The 25,518-nt window shown below is 39.6% G+C and overlaps 1 protein-coding gene across 4 annotated transcripts in view; it reads left to right on the plus strand.

Annotated features, from left to right (window-relative positions):
• Positions 1–25,518, plus strand: part of Gigyf2 (GRB10 interacting GYF protein 2) — a 127,543-nt gene that overhangs the window by 5,900 nt on the left and 96,125 nt on the right. For 3 of the 4 annotated variants that reach the window (XM_036173789.1, XM_036173790.1, XM_036173792.1), the window contains exons 2-3: positions 1,918–1,982; positions 18,123–18,205. In XM_036173789.1, the coding sequence (XP_036029682.1) occupies positions 18,165–18,205 (41 nt within the window). In that variant the 5' untranslated portion in view covers positions 1,918–1,982; positions 18,123–18,164. Of the gene's footprint in view, positions 1–1,917; positions 1,983–18,122; positions 18,206–22,055; positions 22,911–25,518 lie in introns of those variants that run through there. The other variant, XM_036173793.1, reaches the window with a different exon arrangement.

Below are 25,518 nucleotides of genomic sequence, written 5' to 3' on the forward strand. Positions count from 1 at the left end.
ATTTGTTGTATACTCTAGTTCTATCCCCTGTTCCTTCCCCTTTTAAAAAATGCAGAGTTTATAGGGCTGAAGTAATGGCTCAGCAGTTGAGAGAGAACACTTGCTGTTCTTGAGGAGGACCTCAAGTACAGTGGCTCCTGGCTGCCAGCTGAGGTTAGGCAAACTTCTGCCTGCCTCAGTTTACCCCTCCCCCATGTTATAAATAATAAATAGATAAATAAAAAAAAATAGAATAAATAACGAAGAATCTTTTTTTTAATTTTTGGTTTTTTTGAGACAGTGTTTCTCTGTGTAGCTTTGCGCCTTTCCTGGAACTCACTTGGTAGCCCAGGTTGGCCTCAAACTCACAGAGATCCACCTGCCTCTGCCTCCCGAGTGCTGGGATTAAAGTCATGTGCCACCACCGCCCCGGCAATAACGAAGAATCTTAAATGCAGATTTCTAAGGCTATTATTGGATAAACTTTAGAACATTGTAACATGTCTATTTTTTGCAGAATTAAAAGTGGAGTGGGTTTTCTCAAGTTGTTTTCTTACAGCTAATACAATTGTCAACTTTTTGTTTTTGGAGACAGGGTTTCTCTGTGAAGCTTTGCATCTTTCCTGGAACTTGCTTTGTAGACCAGGCTGGTCTCGAACTCACAGAGATCTGCCTGCCTCTGCCTCCCGAGTGCTGGGATTAAATCGTGCGCCACCATTGCTCAGCCCAACTTTTTTTTTTTTTTCCAACTTTTTTATTTTAATTAAAAATTGCTATTTTTAAAAATTTTATGTGTAGGGGTGTTTTGCTTGCATGTGTTTCTGTGTATCATGTGCATGTCTGGTACCTGCAGAGGCCAGAAGAGGATATTGGAGATGGTTGTAAGTTGACATGTGGATTGAATCTGGTTTCTCTGGAAAAGCAGCCAGTCCTCTTAAGCACTAAGCTATCTATCTCTCTAGCCCTTTGAGACAAGATTTTGCGTGTAGTCCAGGCACACTTCAGTGCCATGACCCTCTTGCCTCTGCCTCCTCAGTGTTGGGATTACAGGGATGTGCCGCCATGCCTGAACGTTTTTGGACAGCATTCTTCTCATCATTTGATTTTAGCTAAGAAACTGCTTCAAGTTTTGTTTCAGAGACTTTTTAGAACTGCAAATCCATTTGTGGGGTTTAAGTTTCTGCCTCAACACAGCATTAAAAGCAGGCTATAGGCCAGGCAACAGTAATAGATGCCTTTAATACCAGCACTTAGGAGGCAAAGGTAGGTAGGTGGATTTCTATGAATTTGCTAAGACTACATAGTTGAGACCCTGTCTCAAAAACCAGCAGGTTATGGTTTAGCAGCTGAAGACACTGCAGGCTTCACTTGTTGGGTGTTTTGGTGACAGGCAGGGCTCAGGGGCTTGGATTATTTGCACAGGAGTTGCATTGCTCTGCTGCTGCTGCTTTTTTCCTTTCCTTTCATCAGATGTGCTGGAAAGGTCAGTACTGCCGACTGTAAAGCAGTTTTGAGTGGAAACCCCACGTTAGTCACTTCCCTTGAGTCCCCAAGTGGTCACTGTCACTAAACTACTTAGGACTTTTGTTTAAGATTTGTACTTTTCCATTGCTCTGTAGAACTAGTGAGGTTCTCTAGATGTGATGGAGTCTGGTTTGTTGTTTTTTTTTCTGAGACAATCTTGCTATACTGTCTAGGTCTTGAATCCCTTTGTTCAAGTAATCCCCTTTCCCTCAGCCTCCTGAGTATGCCAGGCACATGCTACTCTGCTAGGCAGAGGGTGTGATTTACAAACATACCAAATGTTCCTAGTATTTTAATCAGGCTTGGAAACTACTTCCTATAAAATATACTCATAAGAAAAACTTGCTTTTTAAAGTTTTTAAGGTTTAGTGAGATTGCTGGATGATTTACATGAATACTTTTTATTTTTTACAGTGTTAAAACGGCTTGAAAACGTTTGCTGAAACGTCCTGCAGTGAGATAGCAGAACTTTTGAACAGGTAAGTTTGAAGAAATTTGAGAGTTTATGCCAATAGTTCTCTATCCCGTAAGGATTCAAGCCAGGGCCTTGTGTATGCTAGGTAAGCGTTCTACCACTGACCTTTATCCAGTCTCAAGTGGAGCTGACTTTTGCTTTTATGTTTCAGGTGTTTTTTTTTTTTTTTTTTTTTTTTTTTTATGTTGTTCCATTATTTCTTCTGAGGTTACAGATAGTGAGAAGAAACTTCTGGTACCTTTCAGATCCCTTTTGAATCAGAACAACAGACCTTTTCTGGATTGGTCATAGTGTAACTTTATGTTTTAAACAGTTGTATGTTTTTTTTTTTTTTTTTTTTGATGATGATGAGCAGAAAGAGCAATGTTTTGAGGGCAGATGTGCTGAGAGGTCCAGGTATTTTCAAAGAACCCAAGAGTTGTTGCTTCAGGAGGGACTTGAACCAGAAATTGGGAAGCATTTGGGAGTCATGGTGTCTAGAGTGTACTTTTCTCCCAGTTGGTTGTAGGTACCCTCTCTTCTGTCCTGTCTTAGTTGTGTTTCTCTAGTCAGGCATATTGTGCTTCAGCACACAGGTAGAAGAAAGTGACTGCTTCATTCCTGGGGTCCAGTCCTGCAGCAAACTAATAATGAGCTCAGGGTCCTAGCCCTATGAAGGAAGTAATGGATTGTGTTCGATTTGGTTTTCATTTAGTTGTGGCAAGGGTTGGGCTCTAGAAAGTCTTCCATTTGCCTCCAAGACTAGTGGTAGCTCTCAGGAGTGTAGAGTGGTAGCTCCTGTAGGTAGACTCCAATGGAAACTTTTAGACATTTTTCTATTCTAGCATTCTAGAACAGTTTTAACTTAGATGTCTTGAAGATATAACCTATATGCATCTATTTTGGAAAGTGAAGCCAGTAATTCTTATTATGCATCAATGTTAGAACCTTCTAGTTCATTAAAAAAATTTTTAATTACAAAAATTACATTTATTATGTTGTATATGTATGTGAGTATGTGTGTGAGAGTGAATGCCATGGCACTTGTGTGGCATTCAGAGGAAAACTTCCAGGAATTGGGTCTCTCTTGACTGTACCATGTCTAGGTCATGAACCCCAGTTGTCAGCTTGGCAGCAAGCACCTTTTCTGGCTGAGCTATTTTGCTAGCCCCATTAAAATGTCTAGATTTGGGGGGGGGGAAGCCCAGGGTAAAGGTTCAATAGGTGACTTTGGTTTGTTGGAAAATTCATTGTTGGTTGTTTTTTATAAATTTTAGTTGTTGGTATTTTTTATAGTATTAAGCAACTCATGAAACTGGGATCTGAGGGTTCAGAATTTATACAGGATCTTCATGTTATTAACAGATGTTAGTAGTACCAGGCCAACCAGGACTACGTGGTGAGACCCCATCTACCAAAGACAAAGAAAAGAAACAAGAATAGAGTGTAGTAATAATAGAGACTTAGCCGCTGGAGAAGATGAATGACATAGTGTAAACCTTGGAAATTACGTATTTCTGTACTCTAGATTTATTAGGCACTTTGGAAGTAAGTTTGTTGTTTTTAATATGGGGTTGGGGTTTAACCCAGGGCATTGGGTATGCCTAAGCACATGATTTATTACTGAGCTACATCCTTTGCTCCTTAAGTAAATTCTGTATGTATCTGTATTTGTGAGACAGGGCCTCACTGTATAACCCAGGCTAGCTTGAATTTACAGTCCCCCTTCCTCTGCCTCCTGAGTGTTGGAATTATGGGCATGCATTACCATACTTGGCTTTAAACTTTATTTGGGGATAGAGTCTCTTGTAGCCAAGGCTGGCCTCAAATTTGCTATGTACCTGAGACTGGCTTTGAACTCCCAGTCCTTCTGACCCTACCCCTCAAGTGTTGTGGTTACAGATGTGTGCCATTGGAAACTTTATAGTCTTTGATTCCTGTAGCAGGAATCTTAAAGAGTCTTATTAATAAAAACAAACCCAGGGCCTGGTATTTGGGTGAAAGATCAGAGAAGCAGAACAAGCTACAGCCACCTCACCTTGCCAATTCCTCAGCTGATCCTCTTTCCTCAGACTGGAAGCCTCTGTGTCCTCATCCAGAATGAATCTCAGCTGAACTGCTGCTCCAAAGCCTGAAAGCTTAACCAGCTAAAAGCTTCTAGTTTCTGGTCTTCACGCCTTATATATGTTTTTGCTTTCTGCCATCACTCCCTGGGATTAAAGGCTCACTTTCTGGGATTAAAGGCGTGTGTCACCGTGCCTGGCTGTTTCCAATGTGGCCTTGAACTCACAGAGATCCAGAGGGATTTCTGCCTCTGGAATGCTAGGATTAAAGATGTGAGTGCCACCATTTTCTAGCCTCTGTATCTAGTGGCTGTTCTATTCTTTGACCCCAGATAAGTTTATTAGGGTGCACAATATTTTGGGGAACACAATACCACCACAGATTCCCTTTGTTTGTTTGTTTGTTTGTTTGTTTGTTTTTGAAGACAGAATCGAATAATATAGCCTTACTGGCCTTGAACGCACTATGTAGAATTGCAGACTGGCCTGGGGCTCATGAGTGATCTTCCCTTTGCCCACAAATGTTGGAATTAACAGACATGTACCACTATGCCCAGTTTGTGGTAACTTTTCTCAGTGGAACATTTTGAAGTTTTATTCATTTATTTTCATTTATTTTTTTTTTTGTAGCTTGTATATTTTTTGACTTCTAATTTTTAATACTTTTTTTTTTTTTTAAATATAGCTGGGCATGGTGGTATACACTTTTAATCCCAGCACTTGGGAGACAGAGGCAGTTCAGTCTCTGAGTTTGAGGTCAGCCTGGTCTACATAATAAGATCCTGGCTCGAAAAAAGCAAAAAAGATTATTATATTCTCTCTCTCTCTCTCTCTCTCTCTCTCTCTCTCTCATTCACACACACACACACACACACACACACACACACACACACACTCATTCATGCATGCACAGATAGATGATTATAACCCTTTTTACATTTAGTGTGTTTGTACATGTGTCTGTATCACATGTGTGTGTATCTGTGTGGTCAGAGGCGAGGACAACTTTTTTGGCAATTGGTTCTTTTTCCATCATGTGGATCCCAGGGTTTGAACTGGAAGATTGTAAGTGTGGCAGCAAGTGCTTTTACCTGCCGAGTCATCTCTCCAGTCCATATATCTAGATTTTTTTGATGTAAAGCCTAGGGATTACTAATAAAAGTGATACATTTATGTAACAATAGTTTATAGATCTGACTTCTTCTGTACTTTATTCCCCTGGCTGAAGATGCTTTGGGGTGTGTGTGTGTGTGATGCACAGATGTATGTTTACTTGTGTTTATATGCATGTGGAGGCCAGAGGTTGACATCAGGTAGCTTCTTCAATTGTTTTCTACTGTTATTTTAAACCTGGAGCTCACCAAGTTGGCTGGACTGGCATATCACAGGTGCATCCAGTCCTCTTTTTTTTTTTTTTTTTTTTTTCCTCGAGACAGGGTTTCTCTGCGGCTTTGCGCCTTTCCTAGATCTTGCTCTGTAGACCAGGCTGGCCTCGAACTCACAAAGATCTGCCTGCCTCTGCTTCCCAAGTGCTGGGATTACAGGCGTGCACCACCACTGCTTGGCGAGACAAAGTTTTGTTGTATTCAAGTTATTCTTGGCCTGGAGGAAGTCTTAGGAGCTCTAGTCTTCAACATCTGGTCCTTAGGTTGTAGGGACTGACAATTCACTGACAGCAGTATTGTCTTGGAACTTTCTAATTGGTACATCATGGCAGAGCTGTGAAAGGAAGCCAAATCCAAGGACTCTCAATATCATCTGATTGGTAGTTAGTTGATGGAGCACTGCTCAAGCCATTGTATAACTGGATGCAAAGCTATCCTATAAAAGCAGTGGTCAGAGAACCTTAATTTGTGTTTTGGAAACTGACAACTTTTTGGAAGACTTCCAAGCCCCTTGTCCCCCTGTTCTGAGTAATAGAACATGTTCTTCTTTAAAAGAGGGCTTACTATGATGATAGAAAGGGGTGGGAATTAGTAATGAGCAGAGTGAGGAATATTGAGGAAAGGAGGAAAAAAATTACTGTAAAAATTGCAAGGCGATTGGAAGGTGTACTAGGCAGGTTTTTCTAAAAGAACAGAACTGATAGAATGAATATATATATTAAAAGTGGATGTGTTATATTGGCTCACAGGATGTGGTCTGGATAGTCCAGCAATGGCTGTCTCCCACTGGCTAGGCAGAGAATCTAATTGTTCAGTCCACAAGGCTGATGTCTCAGCAGTCCCACTCTGGCCCTGAAGACTGGAGGGATTCCTGAGAGCTGCTGATTGTTAGTCTGCATTGGAATCTTGAAGCTGATTCTGATACCTGGGATGCTGCTGCAGCAGAACAGATGAACTTGCCAGCAAGAGTTATGGCAAGCAGGCAGAAACATTTCTTTTTTCCATGTTCTTTATGTGGACTGTCACCAGAAAGTGCCACACACATTTAATGTGGGTCTTCCTGCTTCAAATAATCTGATCAAGAAAATCCCTCGGGCTGGAGAGATGGCTCAGTGGTTAAGAGCATTAAATGTTCTTCCAGAGGTCCTGAGTTCAATTCCCAGGAACCACATGGTGGCTCACAACCAACCATCCCTAATGAGATCTGATGCCCTCTTCTGGCCTGCAAGCATGTATGTAGGCAGAATACTGCATACATAATAAATGAATGAATGAATGAATAAAAATATAAGTATAAATATAAACAAACAAACAAACAAATAAATAAAGCCCCTCACAGTAGTGCCCAACAGCTTGGGATTTAGTTGATTCCACATTCAGTCAAGATTAGCCATCACAGTATTGAGGACCATATCAATATATAGTGAAAAGCAGAGAGATGTGTGTTTAATTTTCTGTCACTTATTACCTGGAGGTTTAGACAAGTTAACCAATTGTTAACCAATACAGTTCCTAACTGTAAGGTATATCCCAAGAAAGTTGTGGTAGTTAATCTAAAATGTAAGCACTTCCTGGACTGGCATAGAGTAGTTGAATGATAGCTTTTATGATCTCTTGTGATTATTATTACTATGAAAATAGGTAAATCTTAAGTCTAAAATTTTATATAATTTTTAGAACTTTAGCGTTTTTCTTTTTCTTTTTTTTTTTTCTTTCTTTTGATTATGTGTTTTAAGTATTTTGCCTGCATGTACATATGTATACCACATATGTGCCTGGTGCCTGAGGAGTTCAGAAGAGGGGATTATATTCCCTAAAAGTGAGCCACAAGAGCAAGAGCAGTAAGTTCTCTTAACTGCTAAGGAGTTTCTCCAGCCCAGAGTGTTATCCAGTGTTTAAGCTTGGGGATATCTTCTGGCATCTTCTTCCTGAGAGCTTAGATTACAGGCATGCACCACCATTTTAAATTCTATTTTAGATTTATTTGTTTTTATTTTTATGTGTATGAATATTTGCTTGCATGTATATATGTGCACAGCATATGTGCCTGGTACCTAAGGAAGCCAGAAGAGGGCATGTGAGCTGCTATGTGGGTGTTGGGAACAGAACTTGAGTTCTCTGCAAGAGCAAGTCATCTCCACCATGCACCACCATTTAAAGTATCTTTTTGTTTTTGTTCTTGAAAACTAGGTCACACTGTGTTTCCCAGGCCATGTTGAAAATTGCTGTATAGCCCAGTCTGGCCTCAAACTCATAATTCTCCTGCTTTATTCCCCCCCCCCCGTGCCCCCCCCCCCATTAGTTTATTGCAATATCCAGTTTTAAAACTCCACCTTTATAATTTTGGATAGGCGTGTTACTGGGTTCTGTTTATAGGCCTTTAATTTTTTTTTTAATTCCCCCCTCCTACCATACGTCTATGTGGATGTGTATGTAGCAGGACACACTCCTCCCATGTGGGTCCCAGGGAATGAACTCTGGACATCCATCAGGTTTGGTGGCAGGCATCTTTCCATGCTAAACTATCTTGAAGCCTACCTCCCCCTATTGTGGCTCCTCACTCCCATTTCTTAATTATTTTACATCTTTCTCTACTTTCAATGTATGAATGTTTTTGCCTTGCATGTATGTGTGTGTGTGTGTGTGTGTGTGTGTGTGTGTGTGTGTGTGTGTGTGTCCCCGTCCATCTGTCCTTGTGGAGGTTAGATCTTCTGGGCAAGTTCTTAAGTGTTTGCTTTGTGCCAGGTGCTGACTGGAACCTTACTCACTGTAAGAGTCCAGTGAGAGAGGTATTCAGACAGTCCCAGTGAATCTTTTCAGAATATGAAGTCTGTCAGTTTTTGGAGAAAGTTGATTTTTAAGATTTAGTGTTTTGCCTGTGTGTATTTCTTTACTTTTTTTTTTTTTTTAAATTTATTTACTATGTATACAGTGTTCTGTCTGCATGTGTCCTTGCAGGCCAGAAGAGGGCACCAGATCTAATTGCAAGTGATTGTGAGCCAGTGAGCCACCATGTGGTTGGTACCTGGGAATTGAACTCAGGACCTCTGGAAGAGCAGTCGGTGCTCTTAACCACTGAGCCATCTCTCCAGCCCAGCCTGTGTGTATTTCTGTGTGTCACATGCATGCAGTGCCCAAAGAGGCCAGAAGAGGCTGTTGGAAATCCCTTGGAACTAGATAGTTGTGAGCAGCCATGTGGGTGCTGGGAATTGAATCCTTTGAAAGAGCAGCCAGTATTCTTTAATTACTGAGCCAACTCTCCAGCCTGAGATAGTTTGATTATTAGGCCACATTGATCTTTTATGCCCCTTGATAAGCTTTCCAAAGTATGTGTGTGCACACGCACCTGTGTTTATGTGTTTTAATTTATTTTTGGAGGCAGAATCATGCTTTGTAACCCTGGCTGAACTGGAACTAAATGTGTAGCCTTGGCTGACATGAAACATACTGGTAGACCAGACTGTCCTTGAACCTGCTGAGCTCCTCCTGCCCCTTAGAATACTGAGACTATAGATGGTGTATTGTCATGTCTGGCTGTGTGTTTTACATTTTTTATTATGTTTTCCTTTTTCTCTGAGATGTATGCTAATTTTTCAGTGCTGGGCATTAAACTTGGGGCTTTGGACATGCTAGGCAAGCACTTTACCATTGCTCAGTCTCCAGTCCATTTTGATTTTAAGACCTACCTTAGTCTGATTTCTGTTGCAGTAGTAATACTGAGGTGTGTGTGCCACAATTTATTTGGCTTTTGTTTTGGCCTGAGAAATTCAAGAACATGGTACCAGCATCTGTAGGTTTTTCTTTAGGCTGTACCATCTCATGGTAGAAGAGAGGGAGAGAGCAAAGGGAAGAGGGAGGGAGGGGCTTAAACTGGCTTTTAAAATGACCCACATTAGTGATGACTAACCACATCCCTGGTTAATGGCATTAATCTGTTTATGAGAGCAGAGCCCTCTTTACTTAATCACCTCTTGTGACTGTTGTCTTGGGGAAATTTCCAACACATGAACTTTGGAGGATATAATCAAACTGTAGCAAGCAGGATATATTTACTTCTAAACATCACTGAAGAACCCAATAAAATCTCTCAGTTTTCCTTGTAGTAATGTCTCTTCGTTCTCTTTGAAAAAATGACCCAACTTGCTATTCTTTTTTTCAAATTAAAATAATCTTCCTGAGGACAGGGAGCAGTTTAGTTGATCTCACAACCTTTTTTTTTTTTTTTTTTTGGTTTTTCAAGACAGGGTTTCGCTGTGAAGCTTTGCGCCTTTTCCTGGAACTCACTTGGTAGTCCAGGCTGGCCTCGAATTTACAGAGATCTGCCTGCCTCTGCCTCCCCAGTGCTGGGATTAAAGGCGTGCACCCCCACCGCTGCCCAGCAATCTCACAACTTTTGAGTAGTTGTGTCTGTCTTGATGATACTGGTTTGCAGAAGTTAGTGCTTTATTTTATTTCCTATTTCATCAAACAGATTAAAACATACGCATAGTGTTTTTTTTCTGATTTGTCAAATACGGCATTCTTAAAAAAAGGGTGCTATTTCCCTTTCTTTTGTGATACATGCTGCTGGCAGTGAAGAATAGACTTCACTGCTGTTGTAGTTTGTTACTGAAATGAGTGTTGTCACAGTGTCAGCATTAGTACCCCTTATTGTATGGTTTGTATAAGTGCTGACACAGAATAAAGGGCAAATCATATTATAACATTACTATGGTGGAAATAGTTTTGACATTACCAATATTCAGTGTTAAAATTTACACATTTACCTGAATTTTAATTTTGTTGGCCCCCTCTTTTTGAGACAGGGTCACATGTATTTCAGGCTAGCCTTGAACTTCTGAACCTTGTGTTTCTACTTTCTAAGTGCCAGGATTTCATGTATACTTTAGTTAGTGTGTGATGCTAGGAATTGAACCCACGGTTTCATACTGAAAGGTAAGCCGTAGGCACTCTGCCAACTAAGTTACATCTTTAGCCTCATACAATGAGTTCTTAAAAATGATTTAAAATTTGTTTGAATGGTAATACACATATTGTTGATGTTTAAATTTTGTTGTTGCTCGGGATTGAACCCAGGGCCTTACCCAAGCTAAGCATGCTTATATCACAGGTTACAACCTGTAGTCTTCATTGAAGGTTTTTAGGGCTGAGTAGGTACAGATTTGTGGAAGTTATGATCAGTTATAATTCCTTTAAAAATTGTCTCCAGCACTATTCAACAGAACTTGTGCTATGATGGACTGTCCTTCAGTCACTATTGACCAGTACAGTAACTATACACAGTATGTCTATTGAGCTTGGAAATGTTACTTAATAGTAGTTAGTGGTTCAGGCTTGTCAGGAATTTGATGTGTGGCCTGGGTTGGCCTCGAACTTACAGCAATCTTCTTGCATTACTTCTCAAGTGCTAAGATGTTGGCGGGAATATGTTAATCACACTTTATTTATTTTTAAATGTTCAAAGCTGGAGCTTTGGGTGGTAGTGGTGGTGATAGTGGTAGTGGTGCACACCTTTAATCCCAGCACTCCGGAGGCAGAGCAGGAGGGTCTCTGTGAGTTCAAGGCCAGCCTGGTCAGTATTTAAAAACATAAGTTGTTTAAAGCACTGTTTGTTCACGATGGCAAAAAACTTGAAACTTCCTGTTTTATATAACTTTCAAAAACCATGACTTGGAGCTGGAGAGATGGTTCGGTGATAGAGCTCTGTTACTCTTGCAGAGAACCCAGGTTCAGTTTCCAGCACTTACTCACATGGTGGCTTACAAACATTTGTAGCTCCAGTTCCAGGAGATCTAACTCTCTCTTCTGTCCTCTTTGGACACCAGGCATGTCTATGATATGCATACATACATGCAGGCAAAACATTCATACACAAAAAATAAAAATAATTAAACCTAAAACTTTTTTTTTAAGGATTAAAAACAAAATTCTGGCTTAATTGTACATATGTTAGAAATTCGTCCATTCAGCTGTACTGAATGTTTCAAAATAGAGGATAGAAGGGAGTTTTCTTGGAGAAAACCATCTCATGTATCTCAGGATATTTTCCAATTTGCTTAGCTGAGGATGACCTTGAACTTCTGATCTTCAGCCTGTCTCCAGTGCTGTTTATGTGGCACTAAGGATAGAGCAGGGCACATTCCAGGTTAGGCATCCCCAGACTTAGAGTGCCATTGTAGTTTGTGGGAATTAATAGCTAGTCCCCCCTTCCCATTTCATATAGGTGAACATAAAAAGAGCTATGGAGGGACACTTTGTCAATTTTTAACATGTCAAGTGAGAGTAATTATTGACTTTCTGAAAATTATTATCTTGTGGATATGGTGAACATGGTGACAGTTGTATTTCCAGAGGAGAAAGCTAGAGATGAAATTGAGTTAGGTAAAAGAAGCTGTGAATTGCTGATGTCTAATCATATGGTCTTTCTCTACCTGTAACCTCTAGCACGGTGTATATACTGAGACATTTGCTTGCCCCCCACCTAGGCTTTTTGTTGTTGTTGTTGTTGTTGTTGTTGTTGTTGTTTTGACAGAGCCTTATGTAGCTTAAACTGGCCTCCAACTCTGTGTAGCTGAGGCTGACTTTGACCTCTTGATCCTTCCACTGCCTTTTCCCTGGGAAGCCATAAGAGTGTCTAATTCTGCCAAACTGGAGTTACAAGCAGTTGGGTGCTGGGAATTAAACTTGGGTCTGCTACAAGAGCAGGATGTGCTTCTAATTGCTGAGCCATTCTTCCAGCTTTGCAAATTGGATTTCTACAAATATTAGTATTTTGGAGATAGAATCTGGCTACATAGTGCAGACTGTCCTTGAATATATTTCTTTAAGAGTTAGCAATAGTTGAGAAAATGCCTACGTGAAGGATTGCAAAGTGGAAGCAGTTTCACATGATTGGCTTTTTCAGTGTGATTAACCAGTAAACTTTCAAAACAGTAGTACCTTTATCAGTTGCTCCCTGCTTTGAGGTAGGTGTATTTAATTGATTTAGAGTGATAAAGTAATACTATAGAAAAAAAAAATCAAGTTTGTAATTTGGGGCAGTGTGGGTGGGTCCTTTCTCCCAAGCTCCCTTTCCCAGGCCATTTAGAAATTTGTCTTCATATCCTCTGCCCTTTTTGCCACTGCACACTTTGAGCAGAGTTCTATCCACAGGGACTTGGTAGAGACAGCACTTGGAGTTTACAGTTCAATAAGCCATGGATATTCTGGGGGAGAATTAGGAAGGGAGAAACAGAAGTTTGGATCAAAGTAGTAGTACCAGATAGTACTAATCGTGGAGGAAAGTGAACTGGTTTCAAGAGAGGGCAGTCTAGAGAGGAGCTTGGCCAAGCAGAGTCAGCTTCAGATCCCAAGTTTTACAAATTCAGAGCTGTTTCCCAAAGGTCAGGAGGTTTGTAGGGATTGAATTGGCTAGGTGGGGTTTGAAATGATGCCCTTGGGTGTGTGGTGCACACAGAGCAGACTGATCTCTGTGAGTTTGAGGCCAGCCTGTCTACAGAGTAAGTTCCTCAGGGGCAGCCAAGTCTACATAATGAGACCCTATCTGCAAACCCCCCTCCAAATAAAAGAAAGGAAATAAAAAAGTGGGAAGACTATTCTCATTTCAGCACCCAGCTCTTGCTTTAGAAGACTGTTCAGAGATATGGCATGATTTCCATTTCAACTAATTTATAATTCAGAGGAACTATGTAAGACAGTCCTTCCAGAATTTAGAAGTCCACTAAACTTGCTCTATTAAATTGATTGGGAAAGAGCAATCTAGGGTCTGGAACTCAGGATTGAGTAAGGTGCTTAGTGCTTAAGTTAGATTTCCTCTTTTAATTCATAAGGAAAAGGAGCAGAGTACTCTTCTGTTTGTGCTCTTGAGAATTAAATTGCTTGGATTATTCTTAGAGTTTAGAAGTGTTTGCACCAGGAAATAATTCTAGGGAACCATGTTATAATTAGTATCTGGGTTCAAGCTTTGGGGCATTTGATGTTTGTGAGGTTTTTGCAGTACCTATAGTCAGGATGATCAGATGTACTAGAACAGGAATTTCCTGCTTAGTAATTTGTTCCCCAGATGCTCCCTATGTCCAGGGGACTTCTCTTACAGTTTAAAGACTGCTGTCTGAAGCTGCATCCATACCCAACCCCAGGGGTTCTGTTTTTATCTTCTGTGTTAATAGCACATGGCAAGTTTGGTGCTTTGACAATCTCTGTGGTCATATGTGATGACATTGTAATAAGTTAAAGAGGAAAATAAATTGCTAAGAGATTTTTATAATTTTCATAGATACCAAGTAATTTCATTTGTAGTCAGAATCTACTTGCCTTATAAATCCATTCTAGTTCAAACCTTGACTTGCTTTAGAAATTTAGATCCACTTTGCAGTAGTCAGAGGTCCCCTTAAAGTTCAGTTGAAAGCTTTAGGGTAGATAGAGTTTGAAATAGCAGTTTAAAAAGACCTAAGATTAAAAAAAATAATAATAACATGCCTTTAATTCCAGCACTTGGGAGGCAGAGGCAGGTGGATCTCTGTGAGTTCGAGGCCAGCCTGGTCTACATAGTGAATTCCAGGACAGCCAGGATTGTGTAGAGACCTGTCTGAGAAAGCAAACAAGCGTGTGTGGTTACCTGCAGAGGCCATAAGATCCCCTGAAATAGGAGTTACAGATAGTTGTGAGCCACCATGTGGGTGCTGGGAACTGAACCTGTGTCCTCTGCAAGAACAGCAAGTGTTCTTAAGCACTGAGTCATCTCTCCAGCCTCTAAATGTTTTGTATGACCAAAAAAACAAAAACAAAAACTTAATGCAGTCCATATAGCTCTATTTGGTAGCCAGGTGGTTTGACATACTTGTACAAAACACACTGAAATGGTTATGGCAGTAAGGTAACAGGACTGAGTGGTGTGCAGACTACTTGTTTTAACAGTTTTCTTGGTCTTACCTAATTACTTAATTTGGGATGTACTGTGAGTTTAATTGGCTCTAATGTACATAACCTTTGTGAAGCTTTTAACATTATGCATTATTTAGAAGAAAACATGCTAGCTGATGTGTTGATACACATTTGTAATCTCAGTACTCAGGAGGCAGAGTTTGAGTCTAGCCTGAACTACATGGTCAGTCCTTGTTTCAAAAAACAAATAAAAGAAATGATAATCTTAGGAAGTCTGGCACAGAATTTTCGTATTTTGTATTTTAAGAAAGTTCTTTTAGAAAATAAAAAGAGTTCTTTTAGAAAATTTGGGAGATGGTTCAGTGGTTAAAGTTTTTGCCATGCAAGCGTGAGGACTGGAGTTTGGAACCTCAGAACCCATATAAATGCCAGGTGGGAGTGGCAGTTTGCCTGTAATTCTAGCTTCAGATAAGTCTGGCTAGGAAGACAACAATGCTGGTGATCTCTGGGTTTGATTGAAAGACTCAGCTGGGGCGGTGGTGGCACACACCTTTAATCCCAGCACTCAGGAGGCAAAGGCAGGCAGGTCTCTGTGAGTTCGAGGTCATCTTGGTCTACAAAGTGAGTTCCAGGAAAGGCACAAAACTACACAGAGAAACCCTGTCTCGAAAAACAAAACAAAACAAAATAAAACAAAAAGAATGATTCCTAATACCAGCTTTGGGCCTCAACGTGCACAGGCACCCATACACCCCCACACATGCACACATACATGTTCAAGTGCACACACCACAGGAGAATTGAAAAAGAAAAAAACAAATCTCTTTTCATTAAGGGAGTTTTTGTGTGTCACCTCCCCCTTACCCCCCCACAGGGTTTCCTGGAACTCACTCTGTAGAGCAGGCTGGCCTCGAACTCATAGAGATCCGCCTGGCTCTGCCTCCTGAGTGCTGTGATTAAAGGCATGCATCACCACTGCCCCGCTCATTAAGGGAGTTTTAATAGATTTTATTACACGGTGTATCATTTTGTGTACCTGTTAAAAGGAAAAGGGGCTAGAGAAATGACTCAGTTGGTAAAGCACTTACAAAGTAAGCATTGGGGCCCAGGTTTGATCCCCTAGAATCATCATCCAAAACCTGGGTACAGTGGCACATGTTTATGATTTGAACACTGGGGAGGCAGAAACAGGAGGATCCCTGAGCCTTGCTGGCTAGCTAATCTAACTAACTCAGCCAGCTCTAGGTTCAGTAAGAGACCTTGTCCCAGAAAGTAAAGTAGAGAGTGATTGAAGAATGTACCTGATAGCCACCTATGGTCTTCACATACACACATGTAAGAAGACAGTAGTCTCCAGTCTTTTTCCTAGCTGTATGATAGTGATTCACTCAGAATGACTACTATTTATTAGACAGTGTCTCTTGTAATCCAGGTTGACCTTGAACTCAGATCCTCTTGCCTTAGTCATCAAGTGTTGAGATTACAGGTGCGTTAGGATTACAAATGTTCTAGAACTACAGGTGTGTACATGCCTGGTTCCACTATTATCAGTTTAAAATTTAGCCATTTGGTGCTTGTGACAACTTTAAAAACAATATAAGCAGTTTAGTCTTTAAAAATTTCTTGGTATATTTGGTATACACTTATATGTGTCCTGTATACACTTGTGTGTTCTATGTGCACATGTATGCATATGAGTATGAAGGCCAGAGGTGAATGCTTGGTGTCTTAGTTGTTTTTCACTTTATTTTTTTTTTTGAGACTGAACCTGTAGCTTACTGGTTTGTATTGACTGGCTGTCCAGCAAGTCTCAGGGATCTTCCTGTCTCTGCACTTTTAAAACATGTCCATTTAGCAAAAACAATAGTAATAGGTTCCTCCCTAGGGCTTAGGATGTTCTGGGCCATGGGCTTCCGACCAAGTTCATAGTACTAGGCATTGATTCCTTTCTTTGAGCAGATCTAGTCAAAAAGTGGCTAGTTAGCTCCATTACTTTCTTGTCATTATTGTACTAGTGAGCACAGTACACCTAGCAGCTTGGTATTACAGCAATCAGGCTTCACTGCTGTATAATACCATTGGTGCTTTTCTCCTCCTGCATAGCACCTTCTGGCACTGTGAAAATTTCAGGTCAGTTCCACCTTGATTTTCTTATGTCCTACAACCAAAGTATGTTGTGACTTTAATAGGGTATTACCATCTTGTTTGGGTAGGTAACCAAGAGCAATGGCAATGACCTCTCTTATTTTGGGGGCCTCCCTGATCACTGGTATTTTTATTTAATAACCCATGTCTTCTGGGGAAACACTGTCTACTCACTCAGGGTTATCTGTGTTCAAAACCCCTCCTCCCCTTTTCAAAATTGCACTTTTTCTTTTTTCTTTTTCTTTTTTTTTTTTTAAGATTTATTTATCTATTATGCATACAGAAGAGGACACCAGATCTCATTACAGATGGTTGTGAGCCACCATGTGGGTGCTGGAAATTGAACTCAGGACCTATGGAAGAGCAATTGGTGCTTTTAACCTCTCTCCAGCCCAAAATTGCACTTTTAAATTAGTTTACAGAGTAGTGGGTTTCTATAAGCATTTTCATGCACCCTTTGTTTGGGTCACCACCTTCCACCCCGTCTTCATCTCCATTAAACTTAGTATTTGCTCATCGTCGTTGTCTTTTTTGGAGACAGTTTCTCTTAACATAACGCTGGTTGTTCTGGAACTCTCTATGTAGTCCAGGCTGGCCTAGAACTGTCAAAAATTCACCTGCCTCTGCCTTCTGAGTGCTTGGATTAAAGATGTTTGCTACTGTGCCCAATGTTTTTTTTATTATTATTATTATTATTATTATTATTATTATTATTATTATTATTATTTGCCCTTTCTGTCACTGAACTCAGTTGATGTGCTCCATATCACAAGTATCTGGGGCTTCAGGAATAAGCCACTGAGCCTGCTCGTTCTTTAACCCTGTTGAACGCTTTAAGGCAGCTATGTGTAACAATTTGGATTGTGCAGTTTCAAGTATAAGCAGTAAACCATAATAACCTCAACTTGTGCTTGCTTTCTCTCGTCCCTACCTCCTACCTCCTCCCTCCCTCCCCCTTTCCTCTCTCTGTTCCCGTGTACTCCATCTTCTTTCCTTTCTCTTTCTTACTTTTTTCTATTCCTGTAAAGCATTTGGATTACCTCTCCAATGACAGTCACTTCACTACCTACTGTCCCAGCGCTGTTTTGTTTCCTTTGTGTTATCATAAGATCATTTTGAAGACATTTTTAGTGGTAGTTAGAACCAAAATTGGGCCATGTTGGGCCAGTAGATACAGTTGCAACCCAGTCATTGGCATTGTGGTATGCATATCTGTTTAAAATATATTTTGATCTTAAGCAAATGAAAACTGGAAAAGATGTCTAGGGCTGTAGTTGAGGGGTAGAGTGTTTCCTTAACATGCATAGGGGCCTGAGTTCAATCCCCAACACCAGATGGTGACTCATGGTGGTACTGTTGCAAGAGAATGATAGAAACTGAGTGTAAGTTACTCCTGTTCATTCACTCCCCACTGCTCTAAGGCTGAAGGAGAACATCCTTAATTTTCTGTCTCACACATTTCACCTTATTCCATGCCTCCTTCCCCAGATAAGTGCAACAAGGAGTTGGAAGGGAGGGATAGAGTTACTCATTTCCTTTGGCCAGCTGCATTGCTGTACATAGTCCTTAAAACTCTCATTCTTAGGAGGTTATAAGCAGATCATACATCGACTAGCTCTGTGTATAGAAGAATACCTGCTATTTACTTCTTCTTGACATTGTTAACAAAGATGTGTTTTTATTTAACAGGTTTTTCCACATACAAAAATCTTTTTAAAAATACGGAGAAGAATGGCAGCAGAAACCCAGACACTCAACTTTGGGCCTGAATGGTGAGTTCAGTCTTGTCCTATTTAGGATTAAATGACATAACCCACTAGTATGACATATACAGAAGCTGGGTAGTATATAAATTACATGTTTCTGAGATTTTGTTTCATGTATATAGTTTTAAAATGTGACTAGCTTATAGTAACTTATATTTGGAAAAGGCTAGCATTCTCTAATTGAATTTTACCGTGGTTTGGTTAGGTATTGATAATGAAGCTAAAACTATAGTTCCACCACCCTAGAAAATTGTTTATTTTTGAGCCTTTGTGTATGTATCTAAACAATTTTACATAACTGTTGTAGTAATACTTCAATATCTATATTTTCTGCTATTGATATACTTACTTAAAAATAGTTTTAGTGGAAGCATTTGAAATATTTTTAGTGATGTACTAAGCAGGTGGTCCAGAATTAATACTGGCTATTAGCAGTAGCCCATCTAGAGCTGAGTCAGCATTTGCCATAATAACAATTAATTGACCTTTGAGTCTCTTACAGATATGTTTGGACCCCGAATATGGAATTCTCATGGAATTTTGAGATCCATCACATTATAGTGTGGCTTTCCCCCTCTTCTTTCCCCCCCAAAGTTGGTGATTGAAGATCCTCTCTTCAGTGGCGTGAATAATGATAGTTAATTTACCATTCATACTTGGAACAGACCCCTTTGGTAATGTCAAAGGCAGTACCTAAGGGGGAACTGGAGTAGCATCAGCGTTCATTATGTTTAGGTGGTGGTTTGTAAGACTTCTGTAGAGCTCCTTGTTTGAGGAGTCTTACGAACTTAATCGATCACATGCATGTCTTTGGATATGTAATTCCTAGGTATTCTTAACTTTCATAGTTAGCATTTGGAGACCGAGGGAGAAAGCATCTGAAGCTCTGAGAATTGACACACTGCCTACAGATTGAGTTTATTTTGAAAATGTTGATCTAAACAATGTTACATCTGTTTCAGTTATTTTATATTTAAAAATAATTTTCTTATTACTAAATTACTGTTTCTGGAAAAATCAGAAGTTACAAGCAAGGAAATTACCTTAATTCGATCCTTAGTACCCACTGTAAATATCTTGGTGTATCTTTCCAAGTGGTTTAATGTATTTTATTTGTGTATATGTATATTTATTTTCACAAAATGGGATCATACTGTGCATTCAATCTTGTAACCTTAAAAAAACAAAAACAAAAACTAAACCAAACAAACCTTTTTCAATAAATGCTTTTTTGTTCTATTAAATAGTTTTATTGTATGGATGTACTATCATTTAACTTAATTCTCTAGTTGTAGCATGTAGAGGCTGTTCTCAGCTGTTAGTATTATAAAAGCATTTTAACATTTTTATAGCAAAATCTTTATTCACACCGTATTAACTCTTTGAACCAGATGGGTTTAAATTCGTGTAGTTCACTTTGTAAGCCATTGTGTGTGCAGCTCTTTGGCCATTATTAATTACTTTGCTTTTGTACTTACACATCCTCACATGTTTTCCTTTGTAAAATTATGATTAGAATCATTAAGTCATTTCAAGGATTTTTTTCTTACAGCATCTTGCTAATAATATGTAGTAACAAAGAAACCAGAAAATTTAGCCAAAACCAAAGAATTAAAAACAAAACAACCAAACTGGTGATATTCTTGAGTTTTTTTAAACATCTTACATCACTGGTTTGCACGTGGAATCTGTTGGAGTGTAGGTAAAGTTTTTGTGAATAAAATTTTATTGGCAGACAGCCATGTTCTTTAGTTCTCATGTTACCTTGATGCTTTTGTGCTGCTCTGCGGGGTGAGAGTTCTAATTGGAGGCTGCTAGTCCTCAGCTTGTGCATTTTCTCCTTGGCCCTTTTCAGAAAGTCAATGCTTTATGACATGAGTTACTGAACATCCAGTCATTTGCAGCTGTCTCTTTGCCATTGGCTCAGTCTGTCAGTGGTGCCTTACATGTCCTCATTATTGTACCCTGAACTATTAACGGTGTTTAATTTGAACTGAGGTAACTTTAGCAAATGGTGGTCATCAGTCCCACCCTTAAACAGAAACTTCTGGTTGTTCTAGGCTGATTCTGTAGCATTGTATTTAGAAGCTTTACTAAGGAGTGGAGAGCTAAGTAGGCACAGCCTTACTTGTACCGTCCATCAGTTCTTTTCAGCCAAGATAGTTTATGAGGTCCTTAAACAACTGAGATAATCCTGTACTAGAAAGCTGCCATGTCATTGGAGACTTCTGGCATAGTTTCTTCATATAACATGTTCATTACGAATCTCTTTTTATTTTTGTTTTTTGAGACAGGGGTTCTCTGTGTAGTCTTGGCTGTCCTGGAACTCACTCTGTAGAACAGGCTGGCCTCGAACTCACAGAAATAGGCCTACCTCTTCCTCCCGAGTGCTGGGATTTAAAGGCGTGAGCCACCAGTGTCCAGCTGCTGCCGGCCCTCCCTCCCTTTTTTTCCCCATTAGGAATCTTGAGGTGAGGAACTGTGTTTAGAATAGTTGAAAATCAAGGATCAGAGTGATTATGTTGAGTCATTTTGTAACTCTGATCCGTACAGAAACATTTAATGATTTTTTTATACAGAAGCCATCATTCATGTAATGAATAATGGAAAATAGAATTCTTAATAAGAGATACATACAATGAATTTCTTTTTCTTTTAAAAGCTTTTTATCCTAGTTTTTAAACATGTACTTGTAATTGAAAATTTTCTTCTCTCATTCCTCCCGCCAGTCCTTATCTGGGGCAGTAGTGTTGATAGAAGAACATTGGAAATTGCCCAGAAGGACTGCACCTGTATAGCCTTACTAAACCCAATAGAATCATTAGGTTGTAGATTGTTTATTAGAATAAAGAAATGCATTACAGAGTCATCAAAATAGTATACAAGGATATGTCAGAATTAGTGAAGAAAATAATTTCTAGGTATAAAGAACTACTCAGTTTTAAATGCCTTTCTTCAAATGTTACCAATTTAGACTTTCTGACTGTACAGCTTGTCCCCTCTCCATCTTACTCCCTAACTCCTTTAGTGTCTATATCAAAATGTGATATGCTAAATACTTTTTGCTCATAACGCAGACTCTAGTTCTCACTAGACTGTGAGCTCCACTGTGAGCAGGCATTTGGTCTGGACTGTTTTGTGGCTTGTTATTGCTGTAGCCCCAGTGCCTGCTCGGAGGCACTCAGTAAATGTTTATTAAATGAATGAATGAACTGCTGGAAAGTAAAGTTGTTTTCAGTGTTTGTTATTATAAATGATACATGTACACTTCTAAATGATTTTGTTTATATTCTGATCATTGTTTATAGTCTAACCATTGGATTAACTCCCTTGAAGTAGAATTATTAAATCAAAAGTTTTATTTTTAATTTAAGGTTTAGATGACACTGCAGATTGACCATCAAGATAGTGTGAACTTAATTCACTTCCTCTGTGTATTTTATTGTCTTTGACAAAGCACTTTTTTTTATGTTGTTTATTTTTTTGTGACAGAATTTTTCTGTGTAGCTCTGGCTGTCCTGAAACTCACTCTATAGACCAGGCTAGCCTAAAACTCACAGAGAACTGCCCGCTTTTGCGTCCTGAGTGCTTAAAGTACTATCTTGATAACTTGTTTCGGTGTTAAATACTTCTGATTTAGATTAGGTCTTTTAGAATTTTTTTTGTTATTATTGGTTCTATTAACAAGAAAATGTGGAGTAAACAGTAGTATGGAAAAAAATAGAAAAAGTCTAAATTACCCATAGTTCTACCACTCAAAGAGTCTGTGGGTTTATGTCCTACCATTTTTTTTTTTTTTTTTGCAAATATATATTTCAAGACATCTAAAAATCAAATTTTACTTGAGAAAAATTTAAGGACCAGAAATCTACTCAGATAATTTCAGATGACTTTATTATAGGGAAAAAATTATAGACACCTTGCTTTCTGGAGAAGACACACAGCAGCTGTTCTGGGTTTTCCTTTGTCTCATTTTTGTGCTCTCAAGGAAGTCTCAGGTCTTTGCTTACAAAAGAGAGGGAGAGGCTCCCCATACACACACCTTGTTTGTACTCTGTTAAAATAGTTAAGTATTTTGAGGTATGTCTCTTTACTCAATGTGGTTGCCTCAGGAAAGAACTAATTTCACTATTAAAGATACTGTTATTTTTTCAGTTTTGGCCAGTCTTTTGAGTTAGGGCACCGGAGTTCTTAATTAGGCATTCCATAAGGTTTTGTTGAATAAAGGCATTCAAGCTTCATTGGCAAATGTGGTTAGGGGCACGAGAATGTAAACCTGAGGCTGTTAGATGACTGTCCACACGCTGAGAACAACACAATATACGTCAGATGGAATGTGTTACTTTTCCAGTTCTCAAAAGGGTTAAAGGGACAGTGAGTGCGCTGCTATCCAAAGGAGCTGTACTTAGAAGAGAATATTGGTTAAAAACAAACCAAACCAAACTCAGTTTTCAGTTGCGAAGCTGCAGTCCACCCTCCAGCCCGACGGGGTCTATCTGGCTGTGCGTTACCTTCTGCCTGCCTTTCCTGTTAACCTCTGCTGTCCCTAGTGTCTTCCTCCTTCCCCATTCCTGGTAAAGGTTCAGAAAAATATCTAACTACTTCTGCCTGCAGAAGGGCCATGTTTAAAGACAAGGATGCAAGAGATTGCAGATTTCAGAAATAAACTTCAAGACATTTGCCCTTGATGTGAAATGTGGGAGAGGGCGAGGTGAGCTTGACTTGCTAAGTTTGTTTGCCCATTTTATACCAACAAAGAACCGGAGAGTTTTAGTCATATTTGCATTTGGAATGAGAAATGTGGAAGATAGAATCAGAGTAGTTATGTTGTTTAAGATGCTTATAAAAATAAAAATGTGTAAAAAATGATTAGAGATGGTGTAAGAAATTTAGAATTAAGTAAGATACTATCACTGGGTATAGAAGATGGGAGAAAGTGAATGTGAGCCCTGAGAATGGAGGTGATAAAGAGATGGGGATTAAAAAAAGCTGATGATGAGTAAGGTTGTTGGGCATGTTGGACCCCTAGACATATATATGAAGACCCACCTCTATGAGGGAGGTTAGAGCATGACTAGAAGAAACTCAAAGCTTAGGCAGCAGTTTTTGATTCCAGACTGTCACACAAAAATGGGCATTCCAAATTGCTTTCTAAGTTGAAGTGTGGGTTTTGAATGGCAGTAAGTGAAACTCTGGGGAATATTGTTGTGGGGCTTTGCGAGGGGTGGGTGGGTGGGGGCTCGTCCTGTCAGTTCCTGTGTATGGTAGGACTGGACTCTTGTAGGCTGGGGAGGTGAAGGCTGTGGGAGTAGAACATTCCTCTTGTTTTTTGCAGTGTTAAGGTTGTTGATGAACTTTGTAGAGCAATGCAGTGGTGAGAAGCTGGGTTGGATTGGATTTTGAAGTTACAGTGATTTAAGGAAATGGAGAAACTTCTAGAATGAAGAAGGATGAGTAGTACAGAGCTAGAAGTGTAGTCACTGAAAGATGTTTATAGATATTTACAGAGACTAGTGAAGAACACAGGAAATCAGAAAAGAGGATTGTATGGAAGAGACAAAGGTGGGCTTTGGGAAGGGAGACTGCCCGCATGCAGTTCAGCCTTTCCACGTATCCGTGTCTGGTCACAATGGCTATTCCTGCGCAGTAAACTGTTTTTTCTTAATTGCTTCAGTCTTTTCATAGATACTAGAGAGGAAGCTCTGGTCGTGTTAGTGAATATGATGCCTGTAAGAGGTGTTGGTCCTCTTTGGGAAGCCATTGGGGTGCATTGGAAGGGACAGAGTGGGAAATGAATTTGAAAACTTGATATGAGGAGCTGTTTAAGAAATTAGGGCCACTAGGCTGTAAGTTTCTGGTAAGGCAGTCACTAGGGTTTTCACATGAAATGGCTTAGGTGTGCCCTCTAGTGTTAGAATCTATTGGCAAGCATATTGGCTTAGTATGATGTGGAAAGTATTTAAAAGTAATTTCTAATATTTTAAAATTAATGCCTGGCAATTAAACTGGCCATTTTAAATAAAAATTTAGGATCTCATTGGTTATAGCATAGTTATTTTAGTCATAAAAATCCTAGGCTTGCATCTTGAATCTTAGTGCCTTAGTGACTGGTCACACGCATTAGACCAGTCTCCAGCTTCATCTTTTTTTTTTTTTTTTTCGTTTTTTTTCCCCCCAGTGCTAGGGATGGAACCCAAGGCCTTTTGTATGCTTAGCCACTGCCCTATCACTAAGCTTCTCTCTCTCTTTCACACACACACACTTTTTGGTTTTTCAAGACAGGATTTCTCTGTGTAGCTTTGCGCCTTTCCTGGATCTCACTCTGTAGACCAGGCTGGCCTCGAACTCACAAAGATCACCTGGCTCTGCCTCCCGAGTGCTGGGATTAAAGGCGTGCGCCACCACTGCTTGGCCACACTTATATTTTATATAGCAGTTCTTATGAAGCTTTAGTTGGATCAAATGAACTAACATGTATACATTTCCAGCTTCTTTTTTTTTTCTGTGTGTGTATGTGCTTGTGTGTGAATGAGCATGTTTATGTAGATGAAGAGTGTACGTAGAGAGCAGAGGTCAACATTGAAGGTCTTTTCTCTTTGCACTCCAGCTTTTTCTTTTTTTGAGACAGGTTTATTGAATCTGGAACTCTTTGGTGGAATAGACAGGCTGGCCAATAAGGCAGCTTCTCCCACTTCTTCCGTCCTTCTGTGTCCTCCTCTCCAGAATTGGGATTGCAGGCAGTTGTCACCACACCTGTCCTTTTTAAACACAGGTGACTGGAGATCTGAACTTCCCTGCAAGTTCTTTCCCCACTGAGTCATATGCCCAGCAGACAGAAACTGACTTTTGAGAGTCTAATGGGAAATTGTTTCTTGAAGGTCTTTCATCAGTGGTTGGCTCTTTTGAAGAGTGTTTTTCTGTCTTTAGTTTGTCTTTCGGGCATTGAACCACATCTCTGTAAAGAAGAAATCGAAAGGAAACAGACCAATTTAGTAGTTGTGAGCACTCCTGCTACTTTCTTTGGAGAAATGGGGGATTCTGGGACTGATGCAAAAAATTATATAAGATAACCCTGGAACACTTCGGCACAAAATAGAAAATAAGCTGTCAAGAAGACTTATTAATAGGGGCATATCCAGCAAGCTCAGCAGGAGCCATTTGAAAGATGAGAGAGTGGGAACATTGTTCAAGGTAGTTTAACTGAATTTAAATACATCAAGAAGTAATTTGTTACTGTTGGATATTATTTTGAAAATAAGAGACAATTTTTTTCTTCCTTTCCTGTGTAAACACTAAATTTAGTCATTGTACTAAATAAT

This window comes from Onychomys torridus, chromosome 23 (genome assembly GCF_903995425.1).
Source record: "Onychomys torridus chromosome 23, mOncTor1.1, whole genome shotgun sequence".
In the NCBI taxonomy this organism is placed as follows: Eukaryota; Metazoa; Chordata; class Mammalia; order Rodentia; family Cricetidae; genus Onychomys; species Onychomys torridus.